The sequence below is a fragment of the Notamacropus eugenii genome, chromosome 1 (assembly GCF_028372415.1).
Source record: "Notamacropus eugenii isolate mMacEug1 chromosome 1, mMacEug1.pri_v2, whole genome shotgun sequence".
In the NCBI taxonomy this organism is placed as follows: Eukaryota; Metazoa; Chordata; class Mammalia; order Diprotodontia; family Macropodidae; genus Notamacropus; species Notamacropus eugenii.
This window is the reverse complement of record NC_092872.1, coordinates 228635164-228659091: the sequence shown is the minus strand read 5'-3', so window position 1 is coordinate 228659091 and position 23928 is coordinate 228635164. Positions and strand designations below refer to the sequence as shown.

General features: G+C 39.7%; 2 protein-coding genes across 2 annotated transcripts in view; one reads left to right on the top strand and one right to left on the bottom strand.

Annotated features, from left to right (window-relative positions):
- The window catches only part of LOC140517108 (heparan-alpha-glucosaminide N-acetyltransferase-like), a 125204-nt gene that overhangs the window by 84129 nt on the left and 17147 nt on the right, over positions 1-23928 (top strand). The window lies entirely within an intron of this gene.
- UBB (ubiquitin B) lies at positions 5305-6355 on the bottom strand. Its single transcript, XM_072628014.1, has one exon. The coding sequence runs from the start codon at positions 6293-6295 to the stop codon at positions 5378-5380; it is 918 nt and encodes a 305-aa protein (XP_072484115.1). The 5' UTR covers positions 6296-6355; the 3' UTR covers positions 5305-5377.

Genomic DNA, 23928 nt, shown 5'->3' with positions numbered 1-23928 from the left:
TCCAAACCTGTTCCAAGAAAATGAGTTCAAAGTATACATTTATTTAATGGCCAGGGAATGAAAGATCAAATAACAGAAAAACAGAGGGTAAGAAAACTGAGTCCAGAGGGGGTAAAATGAGCTACTATCTGCATACAAGGAGTTTACATATTAATGGGGAAGAGTACACACACACACACACACACACATATACACACAAACACACACACATATAAAGATATATGTTCATACACATATGCATATGTATGTGTATACATATATGTATACATATATTTGTATGTATAGAGGGATGAATTTTTGGTTTGGCAAATCACAAGAAGGATGAGTTGGTGCCATAGGACAATTATAGTATTGATTTAAGGAACTGTTTACAAAATAAGAGGTGGAAAAAGAGTGACAGAGAGAAGCCATGAAGCACAAATGGCAAGAATCCTGAATCCTCAGGATGAACAGCTCAATAGGATATGAGGCATGGACATTGACTGGCTTGATGTAGTGAGTTTGTACTCATTCACTCAGCAATCAAGGCAGCTCTGTTCCAGGGTAGAGGTCCAAAGCTGAATAGATTAGCTCCCCTACCGAGTGGGGAGGTAGCTTCTAGTGGTCATAGGGTGCTTTCCTAGGTAAGGAGAAAGGGTGAATAGCAGGGTAAATGGCAAGATACCCTAGGTGAATGAGGTTATTCATTAGTATTAGTATCTCACATTTATAGATTACTTTGAGAGGCAGCATGGTATAGTACATAAAGTGCTAGTCTTAGAGTTAGGAAGATTTGGGTTCAAGCCCTGCCTCTGACACATACTGACCATGTGACCCTGGGTGAAATAAACCTTTTAGTACATAAAACTACTCTCTAAGGCAGTAAGTTGAAGAACTGGAGCCAATCTGTATTATTAGAGGGTTATAGTGCTTTAAGGTATATTGGCACTTTATATACATTATCTCATCTAGTCATTTTGTCAAATAAGCAAACTGGTTATTATGATTCCCATTTTATAGATGAAGATCCTGAAGGTCAGCCAGTATTTGCCCAACTAGAAAATACTGACAGTAGGATCTGAATCCAGGTCTCTCCTTACTTCATTTTTTTAACTATACCATGATCCTACTCTGTTAAAAAGAATTTCAGGCACACGGAGCATGCTGGGAAAGTATTTGGTAGTGGAGATGTGGTTAGCTTTACAGTCCCTAAGATCACAACAGATATGCAGTAATTTGCCCCATCAAACTCCTAAAAAAGATTTTTAAAAAAACCAACACAATGAAGAAATATGATGATTAAAAACATCAGAAGTAAAAAAAAAAAACTAAAAGGAAACTATATCACTGAAACATCAACATTATGATCAAAAACACAGAATACTTCTCAAGATATAGGAAAATGGATCTTAAACATACAGAAAGAGTCAGCCAAAAAAAATCATAAGAATTTTTTTTTTAATCTGAAGAAAAGCTAAGGAATCTTGGGATGAGATGATGAGGAAACTCAGCAGTTTGAAAATATTCATTAAAAATGTGAAGTGATGAAAAGTAGAATTGCTCTATTGGAGAAGAAAAGAGCATAAGGAGCAGAGGAAGCAGAAAAATGAACCCAGAAATTAATTCAACTGGAAAAAGAATTGGAAGCAATGCAAATAAAGTGACAGATCTCGAGTGCAGATCAAGGAGTGGGAAATATGAGAAGTATTAGGCTTCCAGAAAACTGTGAAGAAAACATTATGACCACTCTGTATCAGGAATTTATGCAAGAAAATCCTCCAGAAGTGTTGACAATTAAGGTTAACTTGCAGGAAAAAAGGATTTCAGAAGTTAGAAAGAAAAACGAATTCATCTCATGAAGATACAGTACTAGAATACAAACTACAATAACAGAGATAGAAACAGTGGAAGGAAAACAAAGGAATCAGGAGGGAAAACATTGTGTATAAAAATTACCAACTTGAATTTTGCAAGACTTTTATACAAGCAAAAGGAGTGACAGGAGAAGCTGGAATATGACCAACTAAGAAATTTTGATATTTTAATAGATCTGTGATCTTATGTTGACTCAATCCTCAAATGATTTTCCAGCAAAGTTAAGTATTTTTTCTAAAAACAAAGCATAGATATTTAAAAATCAATGAGAATTTAAGTAATTTATAGAAAAGTTCTAGAATTTCTCTCTGAAAGACAGAAATTTCCTTTTAAAAATTTCCTTTTAAAGAGAAAATTCCTTTTAAACATTGATAATCTTCTGGGGATATTATAGTGGAATACTGTAATCTCTAAAGAATTAAAATTGTGTATCACTCAAAGGCATGTTGGACACAAGTAGGCTATATAGTTCATTAATTTAACGCAAAAAATAAACTAAAAGATAACAACCCAAAGATGAAAAATCATAAAAAGGAGTTGGCCCAGTCATTTAAAGACAGTGAAGTATATAAAATGGATAGCTCCCCTTTTACATTCATACCAGAATAATGTCAAGATCTAGAAAAAGACCTCTACCATACTAGATAGACCTCTTGTGGAGAATTTATTGGAGGATATGGATAAGAGTTGTGATACAAAATGATAAAATGTGGGTGGGTTTTGACTTGTACTGTTGTTTAAATCTAGTTGTCATATCAAAAGAACAGGTGAAAAGCATTCATTTAGCACACTGTATTCCAGAAATTGTGATGAGCGTTGGGGATATAATTATAAACAAGGAGAACAGTCGTTGCTCTCAAGAAACTTCCATTCCAATTCAAGAAGACAACACGTAAAGAGAAGCTAGAAGGGCTTTGCCTCAATGAAGGCATGGAATCTTTGAAATATCAGAGTACACTCTGAACAAAGTTTATCTTGCCAAATAAGATGATTTCCCCTCAAAACCTCCAGCTGCTTATCACAGTCATACTTCTGGGTTTCCAAGTAATCATCAATCACTATAGAAATTATATTCTCAAAAGTCTCTCCCTCTCTTCACTTTTCACTCCCACCTTATTGGTGGACTAGGTAGCTATGGTTATATAGTATATAGAGACTGACTCTTATCAGTTCTTACTCACACATTGTTTCTGTGACAGTAGTGTGAGCTCTGTGATTTTCCTAAAGTAACAATTAAGGTGATTGATACAGTAACAAAGGAGCCCACACATGATTAATATCTTGCTTTCTGCAAGTCTACATAAAATCAACCAGCAAAAAATATTGTATATAATTTGACCACTAAATGCTGTCACCCTCAAGCCACCACACAAGTGGTTTTGGCAACAGGTAGTCAGTCTGCATGCACTGGTTTCCCCTAAGACTACTTCCCTACAGCTCATCAAAGGATGCTTACCTATGAGATCTTAGAGAGTTCTCTCTCCCATTGCTTAGAGCCCAGGTGACTTACAGTACTTAAGACTTTTTACTGTCCTTTATTCAATATTGATCCAGGGGCATGAAAATGAACTATCAGTGTGGAATATTAAAATTATCTATTCTTGATTTGGCCTATCTGCAAAGTTTCAGAAATGATTTGGTTGTCCTTCAATCCAACTGACCCTGCATTCTTTGTCAGGCAAACAATTAACTCTGTGGCCGCATATGTTTTATTGGACCATAGCAAATAAAAAGTAAAAAAGGTATTGTTTTGCCTAATTTTCTCCCCTATACCAATTTCTATCCCCTAAATCATGAGAAAGATTAAGGAGGGGACTACATGTATGGAAGAAAATGTATGCCAGAAAATATATCATTTTGATCTCCAAACTTGGAAAACATAAGGCAAAACCAGAAAATGAGAGGCTAATATTATTTATGAATATCAATGAACATTTTATATGAAATACTAGCAAGCATATTCATTATGATCAAGTAATATTTAACCAAAATTCCAAAGAGGCTCTTGAATTTTTTTTAAGTAAGTATAATGATAGCTGGCATTTAGATAGCATTTTAAGGTTTGCAAAGTGCTTTACATGTTATCTTCTTTGGTGCTCCCAACAACTCGTAGGTGCCATTATCCCCATTTTACAAATGAAAAAGCTGAGGCCAGGAAAAGCTAAATGATTTGCCTAGATTCATTCAGCTAGTTAGTATCTAAGGCAAGATCTGAACTCAGTTCATCTTGATACCATCTGGTGCACTATCTGCTATATTACCTAGCTGCTTCAATATATAATACAATAAGTTACATTAATGAGAAAGTAATAAATATAATTATACATTCATGTAATAGAGTACTGCCATGCCATTAGGACAAAAATATGAGGAATACAAAGAAATATGGAAAGATTTTATGGGGAAAAAGTAAAATTAAAAAATTACTAACTTCAGCAATATAAGAGGAAAAGAGAATGAGAATTAATGGTGAGCAAAGAATGATGATGGAGGCTAGAAGGCAGTGATTAAAAACTTATGATACTTCATACATTGAAATTAATTTAATATAAATAACTGTCAAGCAAGTTGGATGAAATACAGTTATCAATATTAAATCTTTAAATAGAAGTAAAAGTTGAATAACAAAAATCATGTGCCTATCTAAAGACAATTGAGGTTTTTGATAAAATGCAATAATCATTTATATTAAAAAAACTAAAAATTCTAGAAATAGAAGAATTTTTCCTCAACACACTAAACACAGATTCCCTAAAACCAGGAAATTTGTAATGAAGAAATGGGATGGAGGCACAGTTATTCCCATGAGAAGAGGAGGAAAGCAGGCCTAAGTACTGGAATTATTCCTATTTGACATGGTTTAAAAATAACAATAATACAAGAAAAGGGAATAAGCCTTGGTTAAGTAGTTCTAATATTTTCAATTTGCAGATGTTATGATGGTGTGTTTAGAAAATCCAAGACTCAACAAGAAACTTAATTGAATTAGTAAAAAGCTTTATTAAGCAAGTATATGTGTGTGTGTGTGTGTGTGTGTGTGTGTGTGTGTATGACAATTCAACCCATCCTTTTTTCACTGTATCAGTGTTTGTGCAATCTTATCTATGTGGGTACTTTCCCGCAATGGTGTGGGTCACAAGCCTTCCATGTGTTCTCATTCTGTGCAGTCTGTCTTCATGTTCTTTCATACATCTTCCACAAAGATTCTCTTATACATTCCAGAAGCTTTCTTCTAGATCAATCATTCTTAATCTAGGGACCATGAACTTGTGTCTTTAAAATGAATTTTGATGACTGTATTCACATATAATTGGTTTCCTTTGTAATCCTATGTACTTTATCCATTTAAAAACATTATTCTGAGAAGAAAGTCCACCAGACTTTCAAACAAATCCATGACACAAAAAAAGTTAATAACCTCTGCTCTAGGCTTTTTTTTGGGGGGGGGGGGGGAATGCAACAACTTTATTGAAAGAAAAGTGCAGTGAAATTACTCAAAAGCTTGAAAGAAACTTGAGGGAATTTAGACACCTCCCTTCAAGCGCAGGACCAAGTGCAGGGTGGATTCTTTCTGGATGTTGTAGTCAGACAGGGTACGCCCATCTTCCAGCTGCTTCCCGGCAAAGATCAGCCTCTGCTGATCTGGGGGGATGGCTTCTTTGTCTTGAATCTTTGCCTTGACATTCTCAATGGTGTCACTGGGCTCTACTTCAAGGGTGATGGTCTTGCCAGTCAAGGTCTTCACAAAGATCTGCATCCCACTTCTGAGACGAAAGACCAAGTGCAGGGTAGATTCTTTCTGGATGTTGTAGTCAGACAGGGTGCGACCATCTTCCAGCTGCTTCCCGGCAAAGATCAGTCTCTGCTGGTCTGGGGGGATGCCTTCTTTGTCTTGGATCTTTGCCTTCACGTTCTCAATGGTGTCACTGGACTCTACTTCAAGGGTGATGGTCTTGCCAGTCAAGGTCTTCACGAAAATCTGCATCCCACCTCTGAGACGAAGGACCAAGTGAAGAGTTGATTCTTTCTGGATGTTGTAGTCAGACAGGGTACGCCCATCTTCTAGCTGCTTTCCAACAAAGATGAATCTCTGCTGGTCTGGGGGGATGCCTTCTTTGTCTTGGATCTTTGCCTTCACATTCTCAATGGTGTCACTGGGCTCTACTTCAAGGGTGATGGTCTTGCCAGTCAAGGTCTTCACAAAGATTTGCATCCCACCTCTGAGACGAAGGACCAAGTGCAGGGTGGATTCTTTCTGGATGTTGTAGTCAGACAGGGTGCGACCATCTTCCAGCTGCTTCCCAGCAAAAATCAATCTCTGCTGGTCTGGAGGGATGCCTTCCTTGTCCTGAATTTTGGCCTTGACATTCTCAATGGTGTCACTGGGCTCTACTTCAAGGGTGATGGTCTTGCCAGTCAAGGTCTTCACAAAGATCTGCATTGTCAAGTGGCGGCAACAGCAACGCACACACTGAACAACAGTCAGCTCCTGTCCTCGGCGGATCTCTGCTCTAGGCTTTTTAAAAAAAAATCATGGGTATCAATATAGTTCTGGAGCTAACTTTCTATTATCTCTTCTGCTCCCCACGTGACTGATTGCTTCTCCTGTAGTCCCAATAATGCATTTCCATGATGTGATCCCTTTTATGTCATTTCTTGCAATGCAAGTCATCATTGGCAAAATATGATGTAATCTACCAACAACCACCATGCATCTTCCCAGTGATATCTGGGTCACTCCTACTTTTGGTATTTTTTTCAGAATAACACATAGCACCACTGGGAGAATGCATATGTTAAAAAAAAAAAGATGGGTTTTTGTTTCAGATTCACCTTTGACCCTAATCTGGAATGATGACTCTTTGGAGTATGTAGAATGGAGACTCATAAGCCTTCTGGTTGTCTGTACATTTTTGATATCATGTAAAGAGCTCTGTTCAATATAGACAGCTGCTCTGTAGCTTGACACAACTTTAAAAAAAGACCTAACTTTTTATCAACATCTCCTCTTTGTGACATTTTATATTTTTTTTTTGTAAAAAAAAAAAGTACAGTCTGTGTTTATTTCTGTTGGGATAGTTGTGGTATGGTTTCTCTTTTATAATGGAATTATAGATACAGAATTGAAAAGGAACTTAGGAGTCACAGACATGGGCCAAACCCTTAGTTTTATAGATAAGAAACCTCAAACCAAGAGAGCAAGTTATTTGCCCAAGATCACACAAAGTGGTAAATGCTAGAGCTGGGATTTGAACCTAGTTTTTCTGGCTCCAAACTTCATCCCCTTTCCATTACATCATGTCATGTACCATAAGAGGGTCCGTAGAAATCACAATGTTCTGTAAGAATCAAGACACCTAGCTGCAGCTGGTCTATTCCTTAACTTTTGTTGTCCTTGGTTTTTTGCCTGTGAAATGTGAATCATTATTCTCTGCCCTGCTTACTTCGTTGGTTTGTTGGGAGAATAAAATGAGAAAATAGATATAAAGGACTTTAAAAAGTATAAACATAAGATGGCATCGCTACTATCCTTTCGTCCCTTTCCAGCAGGGGTTCCTCCCCAGTGACTGTTCCCTTAATCAACTGGAGGGGCGTGGGAAAGGAACACTGGCTAAGATGATAAAATTACAAAAAATGATGAGAAGCAAAACTTGTTACACTGAGAGATCCTAGAGGGAAGAGGATGAAATAAGTATAAAATCATGCTGTCTCGATTGTTTACCAACTGCTTCTCAGGGTATTGGAATCGAGGCTGAAGAAGAGTGAGAAATCATTTTTATCTCTCATGCAGGATTTTAAAATGGAAACTAATTTATTTTTTCCCTAGACCATATACTTATCTCTCCGAGAATATAATCATGGTCTAATCATTGGGGTAAAAAAGTATAATGAGCCAGGGGACTCTGGGCCTCAGGTAGGGAGGGGGAATTTCTTCTGCACCTTAGGGAGGGGGAAGAGAGAACCAGAGAGAATCGCCTCACAGCACAAGCAGAAAGGTGAGTATAGCAGCTTCTGGAGAACATTCTCTTTGAAATGGATCTGGTCTAAGGCAGGGTCAGATAGTCAGACAAGAAGCATTTTTTAAGCACCTACTGTATGCCAGGAACTGTGCTAGGCAGTGGAGATACAAAGACAAAAACACAGTTAAGCTCAGTCTAGTTAGCTCACATTCTAATGGGGGTGATAACATGCAAATAATGGTACATCCTGCTATAGTGAGGTGATTTGTGTACAAGTGACAGCAGAAGGCCATCAAGGAAATGAGTAGTTGGGAAAAGAAGGTGGGTGAGTCATGTGGGAAGAATAAAGAATATCAGATGGGTGGCCCAAGCGCAAGCAAGAGAATGCTCCAAGACCTCTCCACCAGCTCCTAACCTTCTTTACTGAATCAGCATCCATGCCTTGCCTGATAACCACAGCAATCTCCCAAAGTGCTGTCTTGGGTCCTCTTCTCTCATTATACCCAACTGCTTTGTGATCTCAAGAGATCCTATGGATTTAATTATTATCCCAGATCTGTATATCTGTTTATCCAGCCCTGGTATCTCTCCTCCAAACTAGTTCCACATTACCAGATGGATGTCCTATAGGCATCTTGAACTCCATATATCTAAAAGAAAACCCATTCTCTTTCCCCATTGCCAAAGCTACCCTTCTTCCTAATTTTCCTGTTCTCATAGAGCAGAAGTACTGACCAACCAGATTAAAATGTAATTGGAAAATGTTTAGCAAAATAAATAATGATGTTATGGAGATAATGTTAATTTGTGGTTTTCTAGGTCTATACATGCTCAAGGGGATGTGCTTCTATTTGAGTTTGATATCACTGGTGTAGAAGATGTGACCATCCTTTTCATTATCCAAGTTTACAGTCCTGTATTCATCTGTTACTCTTTGCTAAGTTTTGATTCACCATCCACAATGTCACTCATATCCTTTCTTTTCCTTCCACTCAAAGGACCACCACCCCAATTCTGTACCCCGTCACATCATACCTGAAATAATGAATGACCCTCTTAATTGGTTTCTCTGCCCCTAATCAGTGCCTTGTATCATCTATCCTCCACATAGCTGCCAAAGTGATTTTGCTAAAGTTCAGTCTGACCATGTCATTTCCTTGCTCAAGAACCTCCTGTGTTTGGTTAGGATAAAATGCAATGCTCTTGACTTAGCTTTTAAAATCCCTCATAGTCTGGCTCGAACTTGCTTTTTCCAGATTTATTACACATACTTCATCTTATGAACTCTCTATTCTAGCCAACCTGCCTTACTTGCTGTTCTCTATACATGAGCACATCTCCAGATACCTTGTCTTTGCCTTCTCATGAATTACCTTCTCATCTCTGGCTCCTAGAATATCTAAATACCTTTCAAGCTAAGGATCATGCCACCTCCTCCATGAGTTCCATATAATCCAAGAAATTACTAGTGGATTCCCAATCCTTGTAATTACTTTCTTATACGTATATGTGTTATTTTGCCACCTATAAATAGCAAGCTCTGAAAGCAAGGATTGCTTCATTTTGACTTTATATTTCCAGTGCCTAGCACCATGCTTAGCACAAGGTAAGTACTTATTAACTGCTTATTTCTTTCTTGTGAGAGGAAAGCGTCTAGTATATTGGTGAATCCGCTTAGTAGGATTTGACCAGGAACCACATGAGATGAGAAAACCTAGATGGGTTGTCCAGCTGCCACTCATGAAGAATAGGCAACAAGGGAATTTTTTAAACCTTCAAGGAATCTTACACAGAAGTATTTCTGTCCAATTCCCCTTTCTTCTGCATAGTAGAGAGGTTAAGTAACCTGATAGACAACAGGATATTTAATTCAGCAAACAACTGTGAGCAAGGTGCTATGCCAGGATACAAGGACAAAAATGGAATAGCTCTTGCCCTTAAGAAGCTCACTTACATTCTACTTGCATTTACATTGACTGTATTCTATGAAAAGAGGAATGTAATCTCTTTTTTGTCTTCCTGTCAGCTCTTAAGTGCTCAGCATCCACTCTTCAATCCCTCCACTGTCATCCTCTCACCATCTGCCTTCTTATATACTCCACCCTCTCCTCCTTTCAGTTTTGTAACCATAATTAAATCAATCCAGTCACTGCTACTGGAAAGGGTGTGTCAAGCTAATTCTGTATGGTTCTACTTAGCAACTCTGGAACTTTCCAAACAAAAATATCTCTCCCTGGCCACTATTCCTATGTGCATGTTAACTCCCTGTATTAGAATATAAACTCATAGAGGACAGAATTCCCAGAATTTACTACAATGCTTGTAAGCATTTAAATGCTTTTTCATTCATTCACTCATCCATTCACAAAAATTTGTGAAGAAAGGTGTCAGGAAAATGAAATACAACCTCAGTTTTCTGAAAGTATGAATTCCATGATGAGGTCATTGGCAGGAGGTCGGCAGCGAGCAGTAGGTAAAATGGTCCATGATCATCAGGAAGCAAGTAGACTGTGAGCAGAGATTGGAGACCTGTCCAAGGTCACTAGATCCAGAGTTTTACGATGCTGCAGATCAGAATTGTCAGGTATGGTCAGTGAAGTGTCCCAGACCTAGAGTCCTGGTCTGACTGTGTCATTTTCCTATTCTATAAACCCCAGAGATTTCTGATTGCCTCCTATCAAATACAAAATCCTCTAGTTGCCTTTTTTTTTAAAGAGGCAATCGGGGTTAAATGACTTACCCAGAATCACATAGCTTGTAATTGTCAGAGTTGGATTTGAACTCAGTTCCTCCTGACTCCAGGGCCAGTATTCTATCCTCTGAACCACCTATCTGCCCCTGTAGTTGGTTTTTAAAGTCCTTTATAAGGTGGCTCCTTCCTACCTTGCCAGTCTTCTTCCTCCAAGTATTTACTCCAGTAACCCTGACCTCCTTGCCATTTCTTGAACAAGATACATCGTCTCTTTACTCTGGGCATTTTCATTGACTGTCCTCCCTGCCGAGAATGCCATGTTCTATCTCCTCACTTATGCCTCCTGCCTTCCCTAACTTTCTTCAAGGTTCCACTAAAATTTCACCTTCTATATGATACCTTTCTTGGCCCTCCTTAAATCTAGTGCCTTTCCTCTGAGATAATCTATAATTTATTCTGCAAATATCATTTTGGGTACATATTTGTTTGCATGCTATCTATCTCCCCCATTAGATTGGATGCTTCTTGAGGGAAGGGGCTGTTTTTGCCTTTCTTTGTATCTTCAATACCTCATACTGTGCCTGGCATACAGCAGGTACTCAACAAATACTAGTCAATTTGCCTTATTCAAAATAAATCTGAGGAGGAAAAACTAGAAGGGCCATATTGATCATTTAATAAACCCTCCCAGTTTTACAGAAACTGAGGTTCATAAAGTATAAGTGATGTTTCCAAAATCATTCATTTAATAAATATAAAAGCTGGTCCTCAGTTCTGGAACCACAATTAAATTAACACTGCCCTTGCTACCAGAAAGGATGTGTCAGCTGTTCTACTTCCTTATGGCTCCATCCCTGTAATTTTCCAAACCAAACATCTCTCCTGGACCACTACTCCCTCATGGGTGTTATCTCCCCCTATCAGAATGTAAGCTTAGGGATTCTGTCTCCAGTTCCAATGTTCCTTCTATTATTCTACATTAGGGAAGGTGGGAAATATATACAAGCAATTGTAAAATCTCATCAATGAAATGTTTCAAACACAAAATAATAAAAGTGATTAGAAGGAAATTTTGGGGGTTCAGGGGAGGCAGGCATCATAGGTGACGGAGACCTGAACTCCAGTCATCTGACTCCAGAGACAGTGGTCCACACACATACTTCTACCATGTTGCAAAGGAGAGACTTGAGTTTGGACAATGATAAGAAGGTAGATTGGAATAAAATTATGGAGGCCCTTGAATGACAAGCTAGAGCAGGTCTGGGAAACCTATGGCCTCAAAGCCATATCTGGATTTCTAGGTCTTCAAGTGTGGCTTTTTTACTAAGTCCAAGTTATACAGAACAAATCCTTTTATTAAGGGGATTTGTTTCATGACATTTGGATTCATTCAGAGGATGGCACTTGAGGACTCAGAGGGTCAAGTGTGGCCTCGAGGCCACTAGGTTACCCTACCCCTGAGCTAGAGAATTTGGCCTTTTTGCGGGGAAGAGAGTGAGCAGTGGACAACTATTAAAGAGTTCTGAGCAAGAGGATGGCAAAATCAAATATAAAGTATTAAATTTACTATGATCAAGGGCCAAAGTGTATAGCAGATTAGTGCTATGAGCAGGCGGGTAGAGACAAGATCTCTGTGAACTCAAGTTGGCTAGGAAGACTTTGTGGAAGGTCATGAACTTGGACTGGACCGTGGAGGGCCCGCTCAATGTAATGGCTTTGGATTTGGAGCATCTGGGGTCAAACCCTATCTTTGCTACATATCATCTATGTGACTTTGGGCAAATCACTTCCTTTCTCTGGACCTCAGTTTCCCAATCTGAAAATAGGATGCAGAGAGTCAGAATAGATGATCCCTGAGATAGCTTCCAATGCTAATGATTAAACCTGGCAGGATTCCAATAGAGGCAGAGGGAAGAGAAAGACATTCTCAGCAGAGGAACAGCATAAGAGAAGACATGTATGAGGAATAAACATGATGTGTCCTAGGAGTTATGAGGAGGCTGGAGTGGGGAGAAGAGAGACCTTGCAGTCATTAGCCCCAATAACATGATGCTTTGATCTAGGTGGCATCTTCAAAAACCATAGTTTAATATTAAAGCATATTTGACCCTTAATGACAGTCTTTCCTGGTGTAACCCACTGTTCCTCTTTCTGCTTGACCTTATTGGGGCTTTTGGGAGTGTTAAAAACTAATAATCCTATTGCTGGCAAAAGAAAGGGGTAAAAGTAAGTATGTTAGTGTGAATTACTATTAAAGTTCAATATTCCATTATGAAAATGAACTATTGGATTCAGACAAGTGCTTAGCTCAGCAGTTACTAGGCACTAGCACGTACTCTGATTTCTGTCTCAAAATCATGCAAATTTCCCTCTGTTTATATATACCCCCAGATTCCCAGGTGCCCACTTTCCAAGTAATCAGTCTCCACTACCTCTGTGCTCAGCTCTTTGGCACAGCCCAGGGCCTGGTCTTTAGGGACTGGCTGCTACAAAAGATGGGGAAGAAATGTTTCCTCAGAGCAGGCTTGAGATCAGGTGACTTTTTGGTCAACAGTGAATTGTTTTTTTTAAATATGTCTTCTCTTAGGCCTCAATCTTGGCTTTGCAATGCAAAAGAAGGAGGCTCTTGAACCCCAGCTCTCTGCTAGCTGGTATTGATCAAGCTTGGGGTCTCCTTCCTCTTTTGGTCTCCAGGCATGGTATAGTGGAACCCTTGCCAGCTTTGGAGTCAGAGGATTCCTGAGTTCAAATATCAACTCTTGCTACATGTGGAGCCTCAAACAAATGACTTAATTACTCTGGGCCTCAGTTTCCTCACCTGTAAAATGAGAAGATTTGACTAGATAGCTGTTGAGGTTTCTTCCAAATCTAGATTTATGATTCTATAATCCCAAGCCTCCCTCCTTAAAAAGTAGAGGTTTCTTTGGGCTGCAATACATGTCCATAATCAGATCATATCCTGCTGAGTGAGTAAATTGTTTATTCCCAGAGCAGTAGCCCCTTAGGGAGATAATGATGTTCATAATAATACCTGATGTCCAATAGTATTTTGAGTTTCACTGGATGACTTACATATAGTATCACATTTGAACCAAGAATTCTAAGAGGTAGGTGCTAGTATTACCTCCAGTTTCCAAATGTGGAAGCTGAGGCTCAGGAAGATTAATGACTTGTGCATGGTACTCACAGCTGGTAAATGTGGGTGAGAATGGGGGGAGAGGAGGTGAAAGTCAAGTCTCTTCTGTTTCCAGGTAAAACCGTCTTTCTACTCAATTATGTCAGTGTCATGAAAGACTGTTGTGTCTCCAGGGTTCACCAGAAGGCTATACCGTGCAATAGAAGGCCAATTCTTCCCAATTTCCCAAACTAACAAGCATTTATTAAGTGTTTACTATGTGCCAGGCACTGTCCCAAGTGCTGCTGATACAATTAGAAGCAAAAAGAAAGGCAATCCCTACCCTCACGGAGATTATATTCTATTAGAGAAATTTCAGTCCACCTGTTTTTTAGTCATGTATGACTCTTTGTGCCCCATTTTGGGTTTTCTTGGCAAAGATACTGGAGTGGTTTACCATTTCCTTCTCCAGTTCATTTTACAAATGTGGAAACTGAGGCAAACAGGGTTAAGTTTCTTGCCCAGGATCACATAGCTAATAAGTATCTGAGGCCTGATTTGAATTCAGGAAGATGAGTGTTTTCCTGACTCCAGGCCCAGCACTCTACCCACTGCACCACCTAGCTTCATTGCATTCCTACCCATGCTTTAAAGTCCAAATAAAATGTGGCCTCCTCTAAGAAGTCTTCCCTGATAGCTCCCAGTCAGTAACAACCTTTAGAGTTGACAATGTATGTATCACATTTCCCTTCTGGATTGAGAGATTAGGACAAGAACTGAATCTCATCAAAATTTTGTAACTTCTCTTCATGCTTAGTACTCAATAAGTACTTGTTCTATTTGATCAAGCGTACATGGGCAAGTGGGCATATACATGGGCATATCAAAGATCAGAACTGAGGGGTATCCAAAGAGATGCAAAATGGGTGTGAGTAGGCTCTTACATATTACCAGTAAAGAAAACATAAGAAGTCATAGAAAAGCAACAAACAGGAAGAAAGCCAATTAAGAGGTAAGAGCAAAAGATAATCAGTGGACCACAAGGAGGCTGCATTGACATATGAGAGGTCAAGAGACCTAGAGGAAGGCTCTTAGGAAGTGCACTGGGCCGGCCATGAAGCATTTACAGGATGGCCTGCAGAAGAGCTGCAGAGGATGCAGGCGGACAGATGTTGATCAGTGTTACTGGAAGTAGTATCCACATTGATAAGAAAATGTTTCCATTGCAGTATTCTAGAAATACATTGTACATTATCTTTGTTAAGCAACATTGTGGATGTTATGATCACATAGAGGAAGTGCTGTGTATCATATGTGGCCAAGCCATTTCCCATGTGCGACAAACAGGCTATAATTATGAAGGAGACATGGAGCTCGTACTTTTCTTAACTAACTAGGGTTAGGTGGCACAACAAACAGAGTGCTGCTCCCAGAGGCAGGAAAGCCTGAGTTCATATCCAGCCTCAGGCATTAGATGTGTGACCCTGAGAAAGTCACTTAACCATTGCTTCTTCATTTTTAAAATGAGGACAATGCTGGCACCCACTTCCCAGAGTCATTGTACAGAATAAATGGGATACTGATAAAGTGCTTTTTAAACACTAAAACATTATATAAATGATGGTTTCTTCTTCTTCCTCTTCCTCCTCCTATTACTACTACTATTACCTCTTCTACTACTACCACAATTTAATCATTTTTCTGCAGATGTCTTTTCAGTCTACATATTCAGCTCCAGTCTCACAGCTCCCAAGTGCCTTTTGGATATTAGTACTTTAAGACTGACTCAGCATTTTTCTTTATAGCTACCCTGGGAATAAAGTAGAATGAGTATCATATTTATTTTATAAAAGGAGAAACTGAGGCTGGGAGAGCTGAAACTGTCTGCCCATGGATGTACAACTAGCAATAGCAGGGGAGTGATTCAAACAAGTTCTTCTGATTCCCAAAAGTCAGTCTTCTTTTCAGCATCCCACATTGCCCATAAGATTCATCATTGAATACTCATCTGAGTGCTTCCTGGAGAACCATTCACAACCTTAACTCTGGACATAGGAGAGTGTTATAATTGACCTCACAGAATGCATTATCTCCTTTGATCTTGACAAATCCAGGAAGGTAGGGCAGGAACTCTTATACCCATTTTACAGATGAGAAAACTGAGCCTTAAGGAGGTTTAATGGCTTGTCCAAGGCCACACAGCTACTGAGAAGCAGAGCCCAAGCTAAAATCCCAATTTTTCAATAAAGCAGTGCTATTCCAACTATCCTCTTTAACAGGACCAAATACGTCACTGAGGCTTCATTTCAGGGTCTTCTGCTAGTTGGAAACTCAAGCAGCAGACCCTCCCTGAGCATAAAAGAGGTATCGCTAAGATGTGATTGGCTTTCTAAAACAGCAGGCTGTCTCCTTCTGATGTCCTAGGTCTCTGTAATTGGAACTTGGCCACATTCCACATTACCTAAGCCCAGAGATTCCCAAGAGGAAGCCTAATCTCCAATCACATCATTCATTCCCATCACCCATGGGATGTGAACTGACTCCCCCAGTATGCAAGCCCCCACCCTGTTTCCAGATGTGGCAGAGCTATCCAGGTGTTAGGAAATCATTGAGACATCAGGGAATCCTGAGACCTGAAGTTTCTTTGGACAGAGACAAGTTTGGCCTAAGTTAGCTCAGTCAATATTTTGGCTAGAGTCATTTTCTTCCCAACACCCCCACTTCCTTCAGTTGTCATTAACCAGACCCATTCCGCAAGAGATGAAGCCACCTTCTCTCCAGAGGGAGCTAGTTCAACAAGTAATATTGGCTGACATTTATATAATGTATTAAGGCACGTAAAGCATTTAACATATATTAATCCCATATGAATCTCACAACAGCCTTTTAAAAATCAGGAACCTGAGGCCCACAGAGGTCATCCCTGAACCTCCACTTCTCCTAGCTAAACATATCTAGATCCCAGGTAGTACAATGGATAGAGCACTAGACCTAGATTCACAAAGATCTGTATTCAAATCCTGTTTCAGATGCTTATTAGCTGGGTTACCTTGGGCAAGTCAAAACCCCCATCTACCTCAGTTTCCTCGATTGTAAAATGGAGAGAGTAATAGCACCTACTTCCAAGGTTGTGAAGATAAAATGAGATAATATTTGTAAAGCATTTAGCACAGTGCCTGATACATAATAAGCACTATATAAATGGCGACTATTATTAATATTAGCCTCCATCCAATCCTCATGTGGCATGCATGATCTGAAAGTCCTCTGGCCTATTCTGAGAATGCCTTCCAGTTTATGATTATTAATAATTATCATTATTAGAGAAAGATGTCATAGTCAATTTTTGGTGCCCCTTTTAAAATCTGAATCCTGGGCTAGACTGATGAACACAGAGCTGACAAGATGAGCAGGGAATAACTACAGAGGCTGTCATTATGGAGAATGTGTTTGTAAAGAACCCTGGACTGAGCTGGGAGAGACCTGGTTCTGAATCCTGCCTCTAACCCATGGCAGCTGTGAGACCACAGGTGAGCCACGTAACCCCTTTGTGTCTTTGTAAAATAAAGTGGCTGGAGAAACTAGCCTCTGAGATCCCTTCCAGCTCAAAGCTCTGTGTTCTGTGGCCTCACTACCATCCATAAGGATGTGAAGTACTTTCATGAGAAAGGAATTTGCCTTATTTTGTTTAGACATTGAGGCAATTGACAAGGAGCAAGGGGTCGGGGAAAGGATGGAAATGGTGCAGAAGAGCTTAGGTTTGATGTCAAAAAAAACTTCCTAACATTTAGAGCTGTCCAACAGTGGCCTGGGCCCTCTCAGGAGGTAGTGAGTTTCCCATCACTGGAGCTCTGGAAGTGGAGGCAGGAATGACTGCTTGCCATATTTGTTAGAGTAGGGATTCTTTTGAGGGGTCTGCATTGGACTAAATGGTTGCTGAGGTCCCTCTGACTGAAATTCTGTGGTGCTTTTTGCTTGTTCTTTCATGGGACCTCTCACGTGGAGGGGTCCCTCCAGGAAGACGGAGACCTACTGGCCCTGACACCTTGCCCCCAAAGCCCTTCATATTATGCAGACACACAGCCCCAGAGGTGGGGAATCTGTAGCCTCCGGGTCACGTGTGTCTTTGAGCCGCAGGTTCCCCACTCCTGGAAGCAGAAGATAACTGATCCACTCTTAGGCCCTCATTTAAGGCTTAGAGAAGATTTATGTCATGAAGGGTTAAATTTCCCATTTTCTCCTATGCGGGGCCCATAGGGGGCAGATTCTAGTGGTCATAGCAATCAAGCAAACTAAGGAGAAAATTGAATGCTATGGTTCTTCAGTCCAAATTTATTGATTAGAGATCAGGACTTCACTTTATCAGCTTAATCAAAGCACAAGGTTGCAGGCAGCCCTTGGTTTGTGAGAGAAGATGGAGAGCTGCCAGCTGACCCAAGCCCCCCATGGGCAGAGAGAGACACACAGGGGACTTGGGAGTGGAGGCTGGACATCCTCGTGTAATTTTCCATGAAGTCTAAGAACACACAGTATTAAGAGGTTGGAAGAGAGACAGAGAAAACAAGAAGGTTTGAAAAGGCCGTTGTCCCCATTTGGCCCAGTTGTTCTTCCTGAGGGGCAGGATCAGTTTTCCGGAAATCCTAATCCTCTTCTCAGCCTGTCAGAGAAGTACAGAGAAGATTTGCCAAAGGCCCACCAACTCCACCCCCAAAAATCTCAGAAAAAGCTGGCCCAACCATCCCTGTTAATGTCCAGGACACTTTCACAGTGACAAAGATTTAGAGTAGCGAAGGACTTTGGAGATTGATTAGCCTGCCACTTCCCTCAATTTACAGATGAGGCTTTTCCTAATTTGCCACACTACTCCTCCAGGGAAGAAATACAAAAGCCTGAGGAGAGGACATCCAGACCCAGGTAGACATAATGACAGAGCATGAGGGCACTGAGAAGGAAAATATTCTTCTGAATAGGCTGAGTAGGCAGCTACACATGTTATATCATCTGAAGGGTATTGAGATAGGATTTCCTGATGGTTGTCCTATCATTTCTTCTGGTCCCTGAGATACAATCTATTCAACTACAAATATATATACATATACTCACACATATATAATGTATATGTATACATATATGTATGCATATATATGTGTGTGTGTATATATGTATATATACATATAAAACCTTTCATATGTACAAGCGATGAGGTGGTGCAGCGGATAGAGTCCTAAGCTTGGAGTCAGGAGGACTCTTCCTGAGTTCAAATCTGACTTCAGACATTTACTGGGTGTCATTGGACAAATTACCTAACCCTGTTTGCCTCTGTTTCCTCATCTAGAAAAGGAACTGGAGAGAGAAATGGCAGCCCACTCCAATATCTTTGTCAAGAAAACCCCAAATGGGGTCATGAAGAGTTGGACATGACTGAACAACTACCGTATGCAAGCACTGTGCTAGGTGCCAGGGATTCAGAGACAGGCAAAAACAGTCCCTCATATTTTAATGGGGCACACAGCCTCTAAAGGAGTAGGTCCATCCAAGACATATACATAGTAGATGGAAGATCATCTCAAAGGAGAAGACAATAGCAACATGGGAGGTCTTCTGCAGATGGGACTTGAGCTGAATCTTGAAGTCGAAAGCTATGAGATACAGGTGAGGGAGGAGAGCCTTTTAGGCATGAGGGATGACCAGTCAAAGACATGGAGAGGGGAAATAAAGTGTTGTAGGTTTGAGAACCAGCAAGTGGGCCAGAACAGCTGGATCACAGAGTGAGTGGATAAGAGGAAAGCATAAGAAATCTCAAAAGGCAGAAAACACACGGACTTTCAGAGCTGGCAGGAACCTTAAAATCACCCGGGCCAATCAATCCCTTCATCTTTCAGAATTAAGCAATAGAAGTAGCTTTCATTTGCATTGACCTGGAGAGTTAATGATGTGCTTTGCACTAGAGTTAGTCCCCTCCCCCTGCTTTTACATACAAGTAAGCAAAAGTCCAGGGAAGTGAAGAGACTTACTCAAGGTCACACAGGTAATTAGAGGCTAGGATTAGGTCTCCTAATTACCAGTTATATCCTTCTCTCTGTTTTAGAGATGCATTCCTTTGAGAATAAAGACTTTTTAATCTCCTATTAAGATATCACTTTGCCCAGAAGCAGCTCATATCCTATGGGGATTCCTTGACAGCTGACAAGCAAGGCCATTCAAAGAGGACATAGGTTAAGCATCTGGGAAGAGAAACTTAAGGTAAAGAAGAAGGACACTAAGAGAGGAGATGGAAATACAGCAGTTTTTACCAGTCATGATTCCTCCCATCAAAAGGAGGGCCAGAGATGCCCAAGGGCATGGGTCTCCTTCCGTGCCTCCTCACATGCCTTAGCCCAGATCCATCCCTGATGTCTTTATCCTGCCACTGATTCCTCAGGAATAAGTATTCACTGGCTCTGTCATAGTATGGTTGGAAAGGAGTACAGCCTTGGATTTGGATTCAGAAGAACTGGATTCAAATGTTGATGGTTCAAATATATAATACTAGCAAACCAAATATAGACCAAATTCATGACATTGCAGCTAAAAAAAAAACTAATGTAATCTTTTTTTATTAAATTATTTTATTTGTTTTCAGTTTTCTACAATCACTTCAATATATCTTAGGCCTTTTCCCCTCTCCATAGTTCTTTGTCTAGATGTGGAAGACATTTTGCCTCAAGAGTCCATTGGGAATTTTTTAGGTCCTTGCATTGCTGGGAAGGGCTAAGTCTACCAGAAAAATTCCTTGAACGCTGTGGTTGTTGCTGTGTGCAAAGTTCTCCTGGTTCTGCTCCTTTCACTCAGCATCAGTTCATATAAGTCCTTCCAGGTCTCTCTAAAGTCTTCCTGTTCATCATTTCTTATATTACAGCACAATAGTATTACATTATATTCATATACCTTAATTTATTCAGCCATTCCCAGATTGATGAGCATCCCCTTGATTTCCTTTTCTTGACCACCACAAAGAGAGCTGCTATAAATATTTTTGTAGATGTGGGACCCATTTCCATTTTTATGACCTCTTTGGGATATAGTCCTAGAAGCGATATTGCTGGGTCAAAGGGTATGCATATTTTTGTAGCCCTTTGGGCATAGTTCCAAATTATTCTCCAGAATTGTTGGGTCAGCTCACAGCTCTGCCAACAATGAATTAGTGTTCCAACTCTCCCACATCTTCTCCAACATTTATCAAACTAATATAATCTTGGGCTTCAATTACAGTCATGTGTCAAGGACAAGTGAAATAAATGATAGTCCCATTGTATGTATTGTGCCCTGAGCAGACCACAACTAGACTATCATATTCAATTCTTGGAGTCTCATTTTAGGAAAGCCATTGACAAGCTGGAGCATATACTGAGAAGGACCAGAATGATGAAAGGAAAGGAAACTGATCCATAAGATGATCAACTGAAAAAAAACGAGAATGTTTAGTTTGTAGGAAAAAAGTCTGGTGGTTTGGGGAGAAAGGACACTATAGTTGTCTTCAAGCATTTGAAGGGAAGAGAGGGATGCTCCGTTTGTGTCCAGATAACAAAATGGGTAGAAGTTTTAGGAAGGCAGATTTTGACTTGATACAAGAAGATGCTTCCTTATAAAGTTATCCAAAAGCAGATGGCCAATGGTAAAGAGATCTTGTAGAGGGGACTGCTTCTCCGTTACAGATATAGGTAAGAGTAGATGACATCTGAGATCACTTCTAAACTCTAAAATGCCATAGTCAGTCTTGACTAGGTGTTAAGTCCCTTTGCCTGTTGCAATCAACAGCCCAAATTGCTTCTCTCAGAGTAAGCATCCATAAATACACAAAGTTATGACTCAGGATCAAGCCTAATTCTACTTGACAAGGGGCAGCTGTGGCTCCCACAATGAAAATAGATCCCATTGTTTTGATCCCATAATGGGCCAGGAGGGGAAAGAGCAGGCAAGAGAGCCAGAGAGTAGGTTGTTAGTAAGATTGTCAGTAACACTTAGCCATGATGAATGGAGCTGGGATCAGGTTGCCTTGTCTTTAAGATGAAGCCATTGAATAAATTGGAGCAGGACTACTCTGTGGGGTGGGGGTCTCTAAACTCCTCTTGGAACTGCATAACTCTTTCTCTGGCAGGCATCACTCAGCAAGCTATTGGTGTGCCAAGGAAATGTAAGCAGGGATATAGAAAGCCCACTTGAATTCTCATAGTCTAGCCTAATTGTGAGGAAGGAACCAGCACACATTCTAAAGTGCTTTCTTTCCTCTAAAGACCAGCCTGGAAGACAAGAGGATTTAGGGGATTTCCAAAAGTCTCCTGAGACAGAGGCTGCTGGAAACAGAGAGAACTCCTATCTTTTTTAGGTGCTAGTCCGAGAAACTGATAAGAAAATTTTAAAGTATTTTTTAAAATTATCTTGTTTCTGGTTATGAACTTGAGAAATATCCCTGAACATGAACATTTTCTTATGCAAAGAACAGAAAATGGGGGTCTATAACCACAAATCTGTTGCATACAGCTTTTTCTTTCAATATGTCTATTAAATTTCACATGGAAATTTCTTAGATGTCTTCTTCTTTATATCCCCATGCTTATCTGTGTCCCCTTCTAAACCTCCTTTAGTTTTCTATATGTTTTATAATGTTTCATCCTGTATATCTTTTTGAATCTATCATATAATTCATGAATTATCTTTTATCCCCTTACACTTTAGCTTTCAAAAATCTAAGTAAATTAATCTGTGTTTGGATTTCAGAGACGTGCATAAACTTGATAAATATATATTTTCACACCAAGAAAGCAAGCCCAGGCAAGTTTCCCTGTGCTTATACAATACAGAGCTGAGCACCCAGCTTTTCTTAAGTAAACAAACAAAAACCTTGAGCTTTAGATTTAGAAAAGTAAACATAAGAACTGCTTATAAATTTGGTAATTACTCTTTTCTCTTAATGCATGGTTATTTGTATATGGTCAGAAAGTCATCTCAAGAGAACATTCACATTTCCCTTAACCGCAAATGACAGCAGAGAGAGGTCTTGGAGGAAGGAAGACTTGGGTTTGATTCCTTTCTCCTTCAGAACTTCTCTGACCTGAAACCAATTACTTGATATTCTGAATTTCAGTTTCCTCATCATAAAATGGAGATGGTAATGGGACAGCAATATTTTTAGTAGCCACTTGACAGGGCTGTTATGGGAATGAGGGACTCTGTTTTGCACTATAATAGCTTTTGCTTGTAACAAAGCAGTTGTCCACATCTGGAGTATTATGTTTACTTCTGTGTACTACCCTGGAAGAGAGATATTGACAACCTAGAGAGTGGCCCAAGGAAGGCTGCAAGAAGAAGTAGACCATATCATAGTTCAGCGGATGAATCAAGGGATGATGTCTGGTTTAGAGAAAAAAAATTTAGAATGAGACCTGTATCTGCTGTCTTCAAATATTTAAAGGGCTATTATATAGAAGATGGATTTGACTTTTTAAGCTTGTACTCCAAGGGGAGAACTAGAACCAATGGGCATAAATGACAAGGAAGCAGATTTCTGCTTAATATGAGTATTTGTGTACACAAATGGAATGGACTGCTTCCAGAGGGAGTGAGCAGCTTATCTGTGGACATGCTTAAGTATTCAAGCCTATTATGGAACTCAAGCTTCTCAGCAATCCAGGAAGAGGAGGATCCTTACATTAGGGAGGGGATTGAACTAGATGACCTCCTAGGTCCTTCAGGATGCTCAGATTGTATGATTCTGTATCCACTTTTTCAGCATCAGAATGGGACTGGAGGGCATATATATTGTAAGTGTGTGTAATATACATACATATCTATATAGAGAGAGAAATATATCTGTAACTATAGACATGTGTAGACATAGATATAGATAATATGTATCTGTGTCTCTATCAGTTAATGTTCATGGATCTGCTTCAAAATCCTTTCTTCTCCTCTTTGTAAATCCAATCTCTTTAACACTGAGCCCAGAAGAAATGGTCAAAATAATCAAGGCATCAGACTTAGATGTTTCTCAGTTATTTCAGATTGATAGAGAGAAAAAACCTACTACCATGCATGATCAGTCCCAGTGAGGTCTGAGTTACAATTCTATTAGGAAGTCAAGAAGATTCAAATAGTAACTGGTCTCTTCTAGATTTACTATTTTCAGTTCCATGTAGGTAGCAACCTCTGAAATGTGATTTCAGGAGATCAGAAGACAGGGCTGCTTGTCAAATACTACTCCCCTCTACCCTTTAGGTGTCAATTCCTTTAATGTAAGTCCCTGAGCTATCTTATAATGAAAACCTTCC

Bases quoted from the DNA above. Each gene is read 5' to 3' on its own strand.
- UBB (XM_072628014.1), bottom strand. From the start codon at position 6,295: ATGCAGATCTTTGTGAAGACCTTGACTGGCAAGACCATCACCCTTGAA.